Below are 14,365 nucleotides of genomic sequence, written 5' to 3' on the forward strand. Positions count from 1 at the left end.
ACGCAAAAATATTGGTCCGTGACGCGTTTTTTTCGTTTCGTTGCGTATGACTTACGCGTTTTTTAAAAAGCTAGCGCGATCCCTGGGGGAGGCAGGGGTTACTGTTTTCTCTTTCACTTATAGAAATTTCTTTACACAATTTTCATATCACTGTAATAATAATACTTAAAACATTATAAACATCACCAGCTGTTTTCTTTTACTAACTAAATACATGCTTAGGGCAATTGTGTAACATACTGTATGTATATATATATAGAAAAAGCCGGATTTAGCACACAGTAAGTGCCGCGACCATGAATTCTGCATGCATGAATGAATCACTATCAAAATCAATGTACAGTCATGGTGAGGCTTATCACATGACTTTTTCTTCCCAACAACTGTTTCCAGGAAATACTTTTTTCAATACTATGGTTGTTCATTTCATGTTTCTGATCACAAGCATATTATCATACTGAAAGACAGAGTCTTAAGTCTAGTAGTAATACATTTGTTACATATTTAGAAAAAGGACTTCTTCTTCTTCTTCTTCTGCGTTCGTGGGCTGAAACTCCCACGTACACTCGTGTTTTTGCACGAGTGGAATTTTACGTGTATGACCGTTTTTACCCCGCCATTTAGGCAGCCATACGCCGCTTTCGGAGGAAGCATGCTGGGTATTTTCGTGTTTCTATAACCCACCGAACTCTGACATGGATTACAGGATCTTTTTCGTGCGCACTTGGTCTTGTGCTTGCGTATACACACGAAGGGGGATAAGCCACTAGCAGGTCTGCACATAAGTTGACCTGGGAGATCAGAAAAATCTCCACACTTAACCCACCAGGCGGCCGCGACCGGGATTCGAACCCTCGACCTTCTGCTTTGGAGGCCGACGTCTTACCACCACGCCACAGCGCCCGTCAGAAAAAGGACTAAATCACCAAGTTTTATTCAGATACCTCAACACTGAAGTGATCCATACCATGTCGGAATGATAGTTATTTTAAAATGCAACCTGTCAATGACGACCTCTGTCTTCAGTCAAAGCCCTGAACAAGTTTGCCTCGTTACACGAAGAAAACTCGTTCTTGCTGTTCATCTGGTCACACACAACTGGTCACACACAACTGGTCACATACACATACACATACTCAAAGATCCATGTGTCTTCTTGTCTTTTTCTTTCATATGGCGGATGTGCGTGTGGGTAGAATAAAACTAACAAAAGCTACACTCTGTCCAACTCTTGACTCATTCCCTTTGCTGTATGTCCACAGGCATGCATACATAATGTACAAAAATTGTATGTGGGTGTGTGTGTGGGGAACAATCCAAGTGTGTGAATAACAAGTAAGCTGAAAGACCAATACAGATTTGAAATTTAGTTGTCGTTGTTGTTGTTTTCTGCATCATTGACAGTGGCTTCAAAGCATGTGTTTAATGCGACTATTTATTCAGGATTTTCAGTTAGCCTTGAGCAAAGCAATTATGAGTGTCAAGTAATTTGTGAGTGCTGTTGCTTCTTGTTTTTGCTGCCTCATGATCATCACACAAAACTGCTGACCTGCAATCACTGTGCACGTGTCTGTGTGTCTATGTGTGTGTGTCTGCATATGTGTTTTTGTTTCTGCTTATCTCCTCCAACCCATCCCTAGTTACTAATTATGATCATGCTGTTTTTCTGTATTGCTTACTTTGATTTTGAAGTTTCCTACGTTTTCTTGACTAAATGTACTCCTAAAAAACTGTCATACCCCTTGGAGGGTTGTTTAGTTTGCGCTAATACCTGACAAGATTTTTAGAGATTAACTTTCCCGTATCTTCGTTTAGATTCTAACTCAAGTAAATAAGATCTTCGTGTTACTAAAAAAAAAAACTTTAAAAAATAACAATAAAAACAGCAACAACCAGAAACACTAAAACAACAATTACAATATCAGAGATTCCTGGACTCCCTTAAGAAAAAATATTAATTATGCAAGTTAATAAAAATGAGTGTACCACAGTAAAGTTGTTTGCAAATGGCTTACATCACCAACTTCCAAGTCTCCCATTACATGTACATACAAAGCACTGCACACCCAGATTGTAACTTATCTGGAGCAGCAAAGACTTCTGATTTTGTACACAGACACACACACACACATCACAAACGCATTAACACACACACACACAAACACAAAGAGAGAGACAGAGAAAAATAAAGAGTAGGTAATATACTGGCCACAACTGAAGTTATAGTTGCGTCAGAGACTGTAGAGTATATACTCTATAGTCTCTGGTTGGGTGAAAAGACAAACACATGGTTACCAGATGTGCAGTTAAACTAACCACAGAAGCAGTGAGAGTGTTGAACACAAACAGAAACACAGCAGAAAGGTAAAGTTGTGCCTTGGGCACAGTGATACAGGAGTGTGAATGTAGGGCATACAACATATCATACTTGTCATAAAGCAAGACAGGGCAGCATGAGCAGGGAAGGGATGGGCGCAAAGAGAGAACCAAAGAGAGAGAGAGAGGGGTAGGGGAGAGAGGGGGAGAGAGAGGAGGGGGAAGAGAGACATAGAGGGGGGGGGAGAGAGAGAGGGGGGAGAGAGAGATAAAGAGAGAGAGAGGGGTAGGGGAGAGAGGGGGGGAGAGAGAGAGGAGGGGGAAGAGAGACATAGAGGGGGGGAGAGAGAGAGGGGAGAGAGAGAGATAAAGAGAGAGGGGGGTGGGGGGAGAGAGAGAGGGGAGAGAGAGATAAAGAGAGAGAGAGAGGGGTAGGGGAGAGAGGGGGAGAAAGAGAGAGGAGGGGGAAGAGAGAGAGATAAAGAGAGAGAGAGGGGGGGTGGGGGGGAGAGAGAGAGATAAAGAGAGAGAGGGGTAGGGGAGAGAGGGGGAGAGAGAGAGAGGAGGGGGAAGAGAAACATAGAGGGGGGAGAGAGAGAGGGGGAGAGAGAGAGGAGGGGGGGAGAGAGAGAGGGGGAGAGAGAGAGAGAGAGGGGGGGGGGTGGGGGGAGAGCACAGGAAATAAATTGAAATTCTTGTAAAGCCCAACTTGAGATGCCCTGAGCCTAGCAATTCTGTTGACAGAAATGTTAAAGGTTATTCACCAACACACATCTCATCTATGCTTCTTACACATCAACCCATGCATAAAGACTCCTCTTTACATCTTTCTTTTCTTTCTTTATTTGATGTTTAACGTCGTTTTCAACCACGAAGGTTATATCGCGATGGGGAAAGGGGGGAGATGGGATAGAGCCACTTGTCAATTGTTTCTTGTTCACAAAAGCACTAATCTAAAATTTGCTCCAGGGGCTTGCAACGTAGTACAATATATTACCTTACTGGGAGAATGCAAGTTTCCAGTACAAAGGACTTAACATTTCTTACATACTGCTTGACTAAAATCTTTACAAAAATTGACTATATTCTATACAAGAAACACTTAACAAAGGTAAAAGGAGAAACAGAATCCGTTAGTCGCCTCTTACGACATGCTGGGGAGCATCGGGTAAATTCTTCCCCCTAACCCGCGGGGGGTCTCTCTTTACATCTCACAATCCACCAACCGACATATTATGCGTTTTTATGGGAATCAATAAAGAAAAGCACTAAAACCTGATAGATAGATTTGTCTGTTTCAGCTGTTGAAAGGCGTATCATGTAATATATCTAATATATATATTACACTTCCTTCCTTCCTCGATGACAATCTTTCATGCTGACTGTATTGACCAAAATATCCTTCATGGTTTCATGTAGACGCAATGCCAAGAGTTATGTAAAACATGTCAGGAAAAGTGGTCATGTTCGTCCATCTGACTCCCAGTTTGTTCCTGTGTGGGGCGGGGATGTAGCTCAGTTGGTAGCGCACTGGATTTGTATCCAGTTGGCCGCTGTCAGCGTGAGTTCGTCCCCACGTTCGGCGAGAGATTTATTTCTCAGAGTCAACTTTGTGTGCAGACTCTCCTCGGTGTCCGAACACCCCCGTGTGTACACGCAAGCACAAGACCAAGTGCGCACGAAAAAGATCCTGTAATCCATGTCAGAGTTCGGTGGGTTATAGAAACACGAAAATACCCAGCATGCTTCCTCCGAAAACGGCGTATGGCTGCCTAAATGGCGGGGTATAAAACGGTCATACACGTACACGTAAAATTCCACTCGTGCAAAAAACACGAGTGTACGTGGGAGTTTCAGCCCACGAACGCAGAAGAAGAAGAAGTTCCTGTGTGGCATATATTATTATATTACAACAATAAAGTGGACCCTCCCCTTTCAAGACCTGTCCATTTAAGACTCCCCCCTTTTAATGGGACCTTCATTTGTTTTCTGTTCATAATCTCTGTAAATATACCTCAATTTAAAGACCCCCTCCTTTTCAATAACTGATTGTCTCAGATTTGTTTAGGTCTTAAAATGGGGGTTTCACTGTATTGCATCTTCACTAACCCTGCTGACTGATGTTAAAACTTTGTAAACAGTACCTTCAAGGTTGTTCAGCCTCAGAGCTTGGCTCTATAAGCTTCAAATGGTAGGACTAATATTAGTGGAAGTATATCCCCAAAATGTTCATGTCTGTTGCATTCATTATTGACGTTGTAAGCAAGGCAAAGCATGCTGTGCTGCGCCAGGTGTGCCCATTCTTATGAAGAGTCGATCAAAGCAATCAATGTATTTTGCTGTGTTGGTAATATTGTTTTAATGCCAAAGCTGTCACAAAAACACACACAAACCAATGCAAAGGAATTACACACAGATGCAGACAGACACGCATCTGAGATAGTTATAGTGTAAGGGTTGGAGAAAGGAGGGAGGGAAGGAGGAGAGAGACCAACAAGCAGAGAGAGAGAGAGAGAGAGAGAGAGAGAGAGAGAGAGAGAGAGAGAGAGAGAGAGAGAGAGAGAGAGAGAGAGAGAGAGAGAGAGAGAGAGAGAGAGAGAGAGAGGATGGGAGCACTTTAACAGACAGACAGACAGCCAGGATTGAATATTACAGGCACATGTACGTAAGTTTCAACTAAAGTGTGACATTCAGAAATAATTTAAAAAAGTTCTCATGAACACAGTAATGTTTCACATTTTATCTGGAGTGAATCGAAAAAGAATCCCAAGTGACTGCAGGAATACAGGGTGTGGCCTATAACTGGAAGTCAAAGTGACATGAAAGATGAAAACTGGTTTTAAAACACCCCGCTCAGCTGTGACTGTAGACTGTAAGTTTGAGAAAACATGAACAGTTGAAGAATTACACGTAGCTTAACTCTTCAGCGAGGCAGGTAAATGATGTAAGGGTCTCACACTGGAGCGTTATATCATGTATGTACAATGTACATACTGCATTTGCAAGACTAGTGTGTTGGTTCAATGACTCGATACAGCTGGTCTACAGCCCCTTGCCCAGTGCTAAAAGGTTGTTTTTGGAATTTGTAAAGAACTCAGGCGGAAGGATCCAGTCTTTAAACAAAATGATTAATGAATTTGTAAGCTTCCAAGCTGAAATGCAATTCCATAGTCCGGACCCGGTCAACATTTTTATTACCAACATTTAAATGTGGTGAAAATGCAGCCTCAACTTTTTTTTTAAAGGCAAGGATGTGATGTCATCAAAAACATTTGTGGCAAAAATGAAAACTTCTTGGAATATTCTTTGGAAGAATTCACATGCAAAGTTACAAAAACATCTGGAGAGTAGTTTTCTGGGAATTGCTGTGCACGCAGATGCAACCAAACACACACACACACACACACACACACACACACACCCTGACCTGACCTCGATTCCAAGTCTGCCGAAAAGCTAATAGTCAAATATTGACTAAATGTAAAAATAAAAAAGTCACAATCATATTTGCTCTTGGTATATACTTTCGGCTGACATGTATTCTGCTTCATTCAGGAGGGTGCTCCATTTCTAAATAAAACACTAGAATTTACTCCAACAGATATAATATACACAGATGTTCTATTTAACACACATGTCTACAATCTCCGGTTTTCGAGATGTACATTATGTATAACACTTTTTTTTCACTCACGAATATTCAGGTCACAAAACTCTCATGAAGCAGCCAAGATGTGTTGCAACAGTCTTGTGACACGGAAGTCTAGTAACTGCAGACAAGGCAAAATTATCAAACTTGTGATAAAATTCAAAATGTTATTAGTATCAGCTTGCTCTTTATTATCAGATAAAACATTTCATGTTGCCTTCAAACCTGAGATACTTGAACCCCACTTAAAAATGAATATGGGGGTGGGGTAGGGAGTTCACAAAATAAATTAGATTTTTTTTTAATGAGGGGAGAATCTTTGAAATAAACAAAACTTTATAAAAAAAATATCCAAAATTAGCTTAGTCTTTCTGTGGTTCAACAGATGTCATCAAGTGTCTTTATTACTTTGCTTACTGTTCTTGTTGTTTCACCCAGATCACAGGTGTGATAGTTCGGTGTTGTGATCTATCCATTCTTTTCTTTTTGTTCAAAGATGTTACACGAATCAGCATCACATACAGTGGTAACCCTTTTTTAAGACCTGCACAAATCAGCATCACATACAGTCACAGTGGCAACCCTTTTTTAAGACCTGCACAAATCAGCATCACATACAGTGGCAACCCTTTTTTAAGACCTGCACAAATCAGCATCACATACAGTGGCAACCCTTTTTTAAGACCTGCACAAATCAGCATCACATACAGTGGCAACCCTTTTTTAAGACCTGCACAAATCAGAGAAGATCAGGTCTTAAGAAGGAGGGATTCTTAAAATGGAGGTAAGTTATGAACAGAACCTTTGAAAAAGAAGGGTCGTAAAGTTGTCATTAAAATCGAGTTTTCAACAGATTTAAAACTGAATGCATTGTATGTCTTATCTTCTCCTGAATCCAGAAATATATATAGATATGTCATGTTTACTCTGAAAAAAGGTACTACGTTCTCATGCTTTGCGGAGACGAGCGTAACCTGTCTGGCTATTCAAGCCATACCACTTGTCTCAGTGATGACTGGTATTTAAAGTTGATCTTTCAGCTTCAGGCCAACATATTGACAAAATGGTGTGATATGGCTTCACATGACTTGTTTGTTTTGTTTTTGATTTTTAATAATTCGCACAACTAAAAGATAAATATCAATATAGACCCATCAAGAACATTTGTTTCCTTTTTACCAAGTTTTGTCGTTTGCCTTTGTCCTGTCCTTTTGCTATCTCCCCTGAAATCCCTGAGACTGATGGTGATATGCTATATGTTTTGGTACTGTAATCTGTAAATGTAATTCATGAATTTTCTAATTCTAATTCAGAGTTTTATTGTGATCTGTTTTTAAGTTCTCAATGGGATCATATCTACAAAACAGACACAGATCACTTCCGAAATGATTCTGAGTTACAAATAGTTTTGCCTCCCAGGAGGATTGCCTTCACTTTGCAAAAGTAAATGTATAATATACATTTATACTATAGATATGGTAGAACAAGTTGCACATTTTAAATATCTTGAAACAGTCCTGGATCAGTAACTTAGTTTTACTGAAAATGTCAATTTTATTTTGAAGAAGGTAAATCAGCGCCTATCTGAAATAAGCAAGCTCAGAAGTTTTAATGTAAGCTAGCACAGATATTTTAGACACTGTGTACAAATCTCTTGTGGAAAGTATTTTAACTTTTAACCTGGTTTCTTACTATGGCAATTTAACAGTTAAAAACAAAACTATGAGTCGTTGGCCTGGCGGGCAAAATCATGGGAAGGAAACACGAACCTCTTTCAGACCCAGGGCCGGACCCAGGGGGGGGTTCCAGGGGTTCCGGAACCCCACCCCTGGAAAAAGCATGTACCTTGCTTTGACTTTTACTAGTTTTAGCACCAAAACAATGCTGCTCTTAACCCTCAAAACAAGTCCCAGAATGCACCAGATTGCACAGATTTTAACCGTTTTTCAAAAATGTTCCGGGGGAGCATGCCCCCGGACCCCCCTAGTCTGCTTTGCAGGCGCGCGCTTGTGGCTTCGCCACTTCGCTAATTTCCCCCCCCAAAAAAGGAGGAACCCCCCCCCTACAACTCATTTGGTCCGGCCCTGAGACCTGTACTGACCAGCACCTTCAAAAAGAAAACTTACAAAATTCTGAGAGATCAATCACACCCTCTCCATTTCAAGTTTAAAGCACTGCTGTCAGGCTGGCGAATCAGGGTGCCTATTGCCCATAAGAATACTTTTAAAACTTCTTTATTCTCACAGCAATAACCATTTTAAATGCTAGTAGTAGTAACAAATTTTAATCTTCTAATTGAACGCTTGAGATGGTCAGACTCTGCACTTGTATGTGTGTGTATGTGTGTGTGTGTTTTTTTGGTGTTTTATGCAACTTTTTGAGTACGCTGTGTTTAAGAGTGTCAGTAACTGTGCACGATTATGCTTTTTGACGTTGTCTTTGTGTTACATGTATAAGTAATGCAATTTGGTGCCAAAAGAAAAAAATTCATGTTTACGTACAATAAAAATGGACACCAAGTGGTTTTTTTTATCTTATCTCATTGCATTGAAAGCCTAAATAAATGTCATTGTCAGGATTGGGTTACTTCCCTTTACGTAAGATGGCGTTTGTGTACATGTTGCTAGAATTACTAGGACCACCGCGTGATAGAGGGCACGACCCGTCCAGCCACCAGGACAAGCAGCGCCTAGAAGATCATTCACTCATTTTGATTTAATTAATTACTATACTTGTGGTTTTCAAGCAAATCTTGCCTTCTGCGTCTAGATTATGGTACAGTTTCATAAGTTTTATTATCATCACCCATGTATCCGTCCATTCCCAGTATACATAAATACATTTAGTCATAGCTTGACTAAATGTATCAAAAAGGTAGGTGTGTTTGTTTACATAAACCTGCCTATTGAGGTCTAACGAATGACGTCTCACAACGTGCGCGGTCGTCTTTGGCGGTCAAGAAAGCCGCCGCGATCATTGCGCGATCATCTAGACCGCCAATATGTTTTGTGCGCATCACGTGCTCCACATAAATCGGCCGGAAACGAAGCAATTGGGAAACCTGGATACCAAGCAAGAACCTTCACAAATAAAAAACGCTCGCGCTGGACCCGAGTACTCTTCAGACTGGCTCGCTCCCCCAGTATGAAAGTTTTTGTCTTGTGCACGTGAATTTAAAAAAAATAAATAAAAAATAAATAAAAAAAATATTATTTATTTATTTTACACAATAAAAAAAAATTATTATAGTAAAATAAAACATTAAAATGTTCATAATAAACAATAGTAAACAAGAATTTAACAAAAAATCGAACCCGGATCACTCTGGCCATAGGCGGACGTGCTTACCACCAAGCCACCAACTCTGACATTTCTGTTAGTGAAATTAAGGCTATTGAGCGCTGGCTGGCTGTTCTATGAGGCTGCCTGTTGCTCCGTTTGAATTCGTCCTACGCCAAGTCGTTTTTGTGGTTTATTTCGCATTTAGGTCCCAGGTAACATTATGAAGTTTTAATACGATCAATCGGACCTATTATCAAGTTAGTGTATCAACTTGTGAACGAACTGCGCCCAGTAGTTTCCCAGCAATAAGCTGTTAAGTCGAGACAGACAGACAGACAGACAGACACACAATTAAAGTCTGCTGAGCCCAAGTACTAGCGTACTCGGGGATAAATGGCTATTTAAATACAACCTTACAAACCTGTACAACTAAAAGCGGTCAGCACTGAGTTTACTTGAATCATTGAGATTTAAATTGCAAAGCTGAGCACTACTGGGTGTAAGCATCATAACTAAGACTAATAGTAAACACATAAACACCTTGTGCACCACAAACTATTAGTTTTTCCCTTCACTTTCTTTGTAACGTAAGAGTAAACTCTGAACAAAACTTTACGAGTCTATGTCATGTGTAAAATCGTATTTCTACTTACATTTGTGAGTATCAGTCGTCAACATTTTAAATCAATGGCACTTTACATTCATAATCAATTTTGAATCTGAGCCTGTGATCTCTAAATCGCCAGAGGCCACACAGTTTGTTCCCACAACTTGCCAATCCGTCCGCCATCAAACAAGCAGACAGCCGGAAATGTCCAAGAAAAGCTGGTAAATTGTTTTACGTATAACGCATCTGGTAAGTCACTCAGAATATCAGAAAGCATACGGTTTGAGGTGGTATTTTTGTAAGTAGTACTATACATTCAGACTTATTATGAGACCTTTGCAAAGAAAAGTTGTTTTCGAAAATTCGTACCGTAGCTTCGCTGAATGAATGTTGACTTCCGGTGGAGGGAAAAACAAACTGGCAGAAGAAAAGTCCCACACTGAGGCGACATCGAGTACTGTCAACAGTCGTGATAGTAGTCTAGTCGGTTGATCATTTCCTTCGTTGTTTTCACTTTTGTCTATTAGATAGGAAGCAATGAGTGAACGCCGCTCGGGACGGTGAGTTTGGCGTAGATTCACAAACCCTTCAATTTCTTTCGTTTCACTTTCAATTTCATTTACAAATTCAAGTTTCATGAAACATGCACCATCATCAATTTGGGGATTCTGAAACGGATTGTAAGTTCGTGGTTCTGCAGATGTGTAACTGTGGTTTTGTTCAATAATTCTCTGGAAGTGGTAGTTGCCTGGATGGTCAGCTCAGGGAAGGATCTTTGACTTTGAGGAGTTGGTCTTGATGGGGACTTAGGCAAATTGGAGGGGTCGGGTTAAATTCGGGACCCTTTATCAATATATTATTGATGTTATCGCCGACCTCATGCTCAGAACTGGCAGGAGCTTTCCACTAAAAAAAACTTTTATGAGAATACTCATTGAAGACGCTAAGTCAGGAAGTGGGCAGGGCTACCAGTAAGTTCGTCACACGGTAGATTCGTCACGGGTGACGAAGTTACCGGGCAGGGTGGGCGGCTGTTTATGCTTAGAGCTTATAAGATAAGATAAGATAAATTTGCAGATGTCTAAGGCCGCGAGGCCTATATCTGATCTTTTGATCAGTACTATTAACTTTCCTAACTTTGAGATGCTTTCAGATGTTTGATTTGTGGGAGAGATTCAAGATTCACAGAGAGAGAGAGAGAGACTGAGAGAGAGAGAGAGGGAGAGAGACTGACAGATCAGAGAGAGTTCTCAATTGAGCAGTTTTCACTGACACGGCGCAGTCCGAGCGTTGTTATTTTAAAACGCGAGATCTACTCATTGAGCAGTTCTCAACTGAGCAGTTTTCACTGACACGCACAGTCCGAGCGTTGTTATTTTAAAACCCGAGATCTACTCATTGAGCAGTTCTCAACAGCCTGTAGTCTGAGAGAGAAAGAGAGAGAGAGAGAGAGACTCAGAATAAACAATAGAGAGAGAGGGAGAGAGACTGAGAAAGAGAAAGAGAGAGAGGGGGGGGAGGTGCAAGGTTGTATTACCATTACATAACAGCCGCGCTTGGACTACTGTGGCGAAGTTACTGTGGCGAAGTTACTGGGACCGGTGACGAATCTACCGTGTGACGAACTTACTGGTAGCCGTGGGCAGCACCCAAGGATAAATAATTAAATTGTTACTAAAGCAACAACGCACACTCTAACATACATACATACAGTGATACACACACACCCATCCACTATCTGTCTGTCTCTCTTTCTCTCTCTATCTCTCTTTCTTTCCCTCACTCTGTGGTACTTTCTGCCTCACAGTCACTGACACTGACTCACACACACCAAAATGTGTTCAAGTGTCTTTCCGACTGTCTTTCTCTCTCACTCTGTGGTACCGTCTTTCTGCCTCACACACACAGTAGGATAAAGTGCGATATTGCTGCAAACTGTCTGAGCTGCGTCAGACTGGGCTGTATTTCTTGTTACTTTTACTGCTAGCACTAACCCAGGTGGTTGCTTTTGAGAGGTGGTCGCAATTGAGCAGGTTCGACAGTACCTGTCCTTTTTCTGGAGTTTTTCTTTTGGTGTTAGGTTACAATGGTAGTTGGTAGGTGTAACTGTAACTGTGTAAGTTGAAAGTGTAATACTTACAGTAAGTGAGGGGAAACTTTGGGTCAGCCAAAAGTGTGCTCAAAGTGAAGGTCAGTGTTCTTTTAGTTCATGTTCTGGAGCACTTTGATCATGAGGTCGAATGGACGATAGAAGATGTCCTTCAGTGGTAGACATGTCCTATGATTGGAGGGGGCTCACACTACTTAATATATAAACCACATTTTTACATTTAGTCAAGTTTTGACTAAATGTTTTAACGTAGAGGGGGGAATCGAGACAAGGGTCGTGGTGTGTGTGTGTCTGTCTGTGTGTGTGTGTGTGTGTGTGTGTGTGTGTGTGTGTAGAGCGATTCAGACTAAACTACTGGACCGATCTTTATGAAATTTGACATGAGAGTTCCTGGGTATGAAATCCCCGAACGTTTTTTTCATTTTTTTGATAAATGTCTTTGATGACGTCATATCCGGCTTTTCGTGAAAGTTGAGGCGGCACTGTCGCGCCCTCTTTTTTCAACCAAATTGGTTGAAATTTTGGTCAAGTAATCTTCGACAAAGCCCGGATTTCGGTATTGCATTTCAGCTTGGTGGCTTAAAAATTAATTAATGACTTTGGTCATTAAAAATCTGAAAATTGTAAAAAAAAAATTATATAACGATCCAAATTTACGTTCATCTTATTCTCCATCATTTTCTGATTCCAAAAACATATAAATATGTTATATTTGGATTAAAAACAAGTTCTGAAAATTAAATATATAAAAATTATGATCAAAATTAAATTGTCAAAATCAATTTAAAAACACTTTCATCTTATTCCTTGTCGGTTCCTGATTCCAAAAACATATAGATATGATATGTTTGGATTAAAAACACGCTCAGAAAGTTAAAACAAAGAGAGGTACAGAAAAGCGTGCTATCCTTCTTAGCGCAACTACTACCCTGCTCTTCTTGTCAATTTCACTGCCTTTGCCATGAGCGGTGGACTGACGATGCTACGAGTATACGGTCTTGCTGAAAAATGGCATTGCGTTCAGTTTCATTCTGTGAGTTCGACAGCTACTTGACTAAATGTTGTATTTTCGCCTTACGCGACTTGTTGTTAATTGTTTTTAAATGTTGCTGTTTTCAGGTCTCGCAAACAGGTGGATTATTCCAAATTTGCTGCAGACATTGACAATGATGGTAACATTCTATTTCTAATGAACTAATTTGTTTATTTACCTATCAAAAGTTAGTATCTTAATCACCAAGTGTTAATTGTAATGTAAGGCATCTACTTATAGATCTATGGATTACATTATAGGCTTTCATAACAGAGTTTTTCTTATCCAGAGAATTTTTAGTGGAAAACAGTCTTTCTTATAAGGGATGTTTCTCATATTTGAGTTTCTTATCAGTGTGTTCGACTGTATCTATCTTGATGCACGTTCTGTATCAGACAGTCTTTTTGATGAGAATTGAGGCATCGTATGGAGATAGTATCTCATATTCTCTGTTTCTGGTGTGTCAGACACAGGCTTTTAGTTTTACACTCTAAAATTGAAAACCCTGTCCAGAAGTTGTAATGCAGTTTTATTTTAATCAATTTATGTGTCAGGTACGTTTATTTAAAATGTTGTTTTAAATTTAAAAGGATTAATATCAAACTCCATAATGTGTGTTTGACAGATGACTTTGCAGACTCTACACCTCCGCCATCAAAGAAGCAGAGAAAGGCGGAAAAGACTGAAGAGAAAAAAGACATCAGCAAAAGTAGCAAAGCTTCCTCAGACAGACCAACCACCAAGAAAAGCAGGCATGGCAATCATAGTATTAAACAAGATTTTTATGTAGCATTAAATGATCATTTATTGCACCTTTTCAAAAAGAACAAGCATTGTTGTACTTGTAATCATATAGTTTAGGAAGAAGCATGCACACAGACGACAAAGAAAAAACATAACAAACTCTTCTGAATTTAATGATACACTTATCTTGATCTTCTCAAACAGTCTATTTTTTGGTGGCTACGTTTGGTTCATAAACTGCTGGCGACATCAGAGAAAAGGCAATAGGGATAAGACAAAAATAATGAGAAAGATGTATTATTTGGTTGCTCTTCCAGTTCGACTAGTGGCGGATGTATTAAATACTTTTGTATCTTTATGTTGTCAGATTGCCCTTAGACGATAAGCTCTATGAGCGTGACCTTCAGGCAGCTTTGGAAATGTCAGTACGGGACTCCCCATCTCAACCAGAGCTCGGTGCTGGAGATCAAGACCGGGTAGGAAGCGGACAGGCTGTGTTACACAGCACTCCCCTACCTGGTGTTGACAGCGCTCTGCACAGAACAGGTGAGTGTTTCAGGATGGTTTTTAGTTTTAAACATCCCTTCAATGTATCAGACGTTTTGAGGAACACAGAGGAAAAGT

The 14,365-nt window shown here is 40.3% G+C and overlaps 1 protein-coding gene across 1 annotated transcript in view; it reads left to right on the plus strand.

The window, feature by feature from the left end:
• Positions 1 to 10,249: 10,249 nt before the first annotated feature.
• The window catches only part of LOC138970898 (RAD51-associated protein 1-like), a 30,363-nt gene continuing 26,247 nt past the window's right edge, over positions 10,250 to 14,365 (plus strand). The window contains exons 1-4 of the mRNA XM_070343475.1: positions 10,250 to 10,414; positions 13,084 to 13,136; positions 13,623 to 13,749; positions 14,109 to 14,287. Of these exons, the coding sequence (XP_070199576.1) occupies positions 10,392 to 10,414; positions 13,084 to 13,136; positions 13,623 to 13,749; positions 14,109 to 14,287 (382 nt within the window). The 5' untranslated portion in view covers positions 10,250 to 10,391. The remainder of the gene's footprint in view (positions 10,415 to 13,083; positions 13,137 to 13,622; positions 13,750 to 14,108; positions 14,288 to 14,365) is intronic.

The sequence above is a fragment of the Littorina saxatilis genome, linkage group LG7 (assembly GCF_037325665.1).
Source record: "Littorina saxatilis isolate snail1 linkage group LG7, US_GU_Lsax_2.0, whole genome shotgun sequence".
Classification (NCBI taxonomy): domain Eukaryota; kingdom Metazoa; phylum Mollusca; class Gastropoda; order Littorinimorpha; family Littorinidae; genus Littorina; species Littorina saxatilis.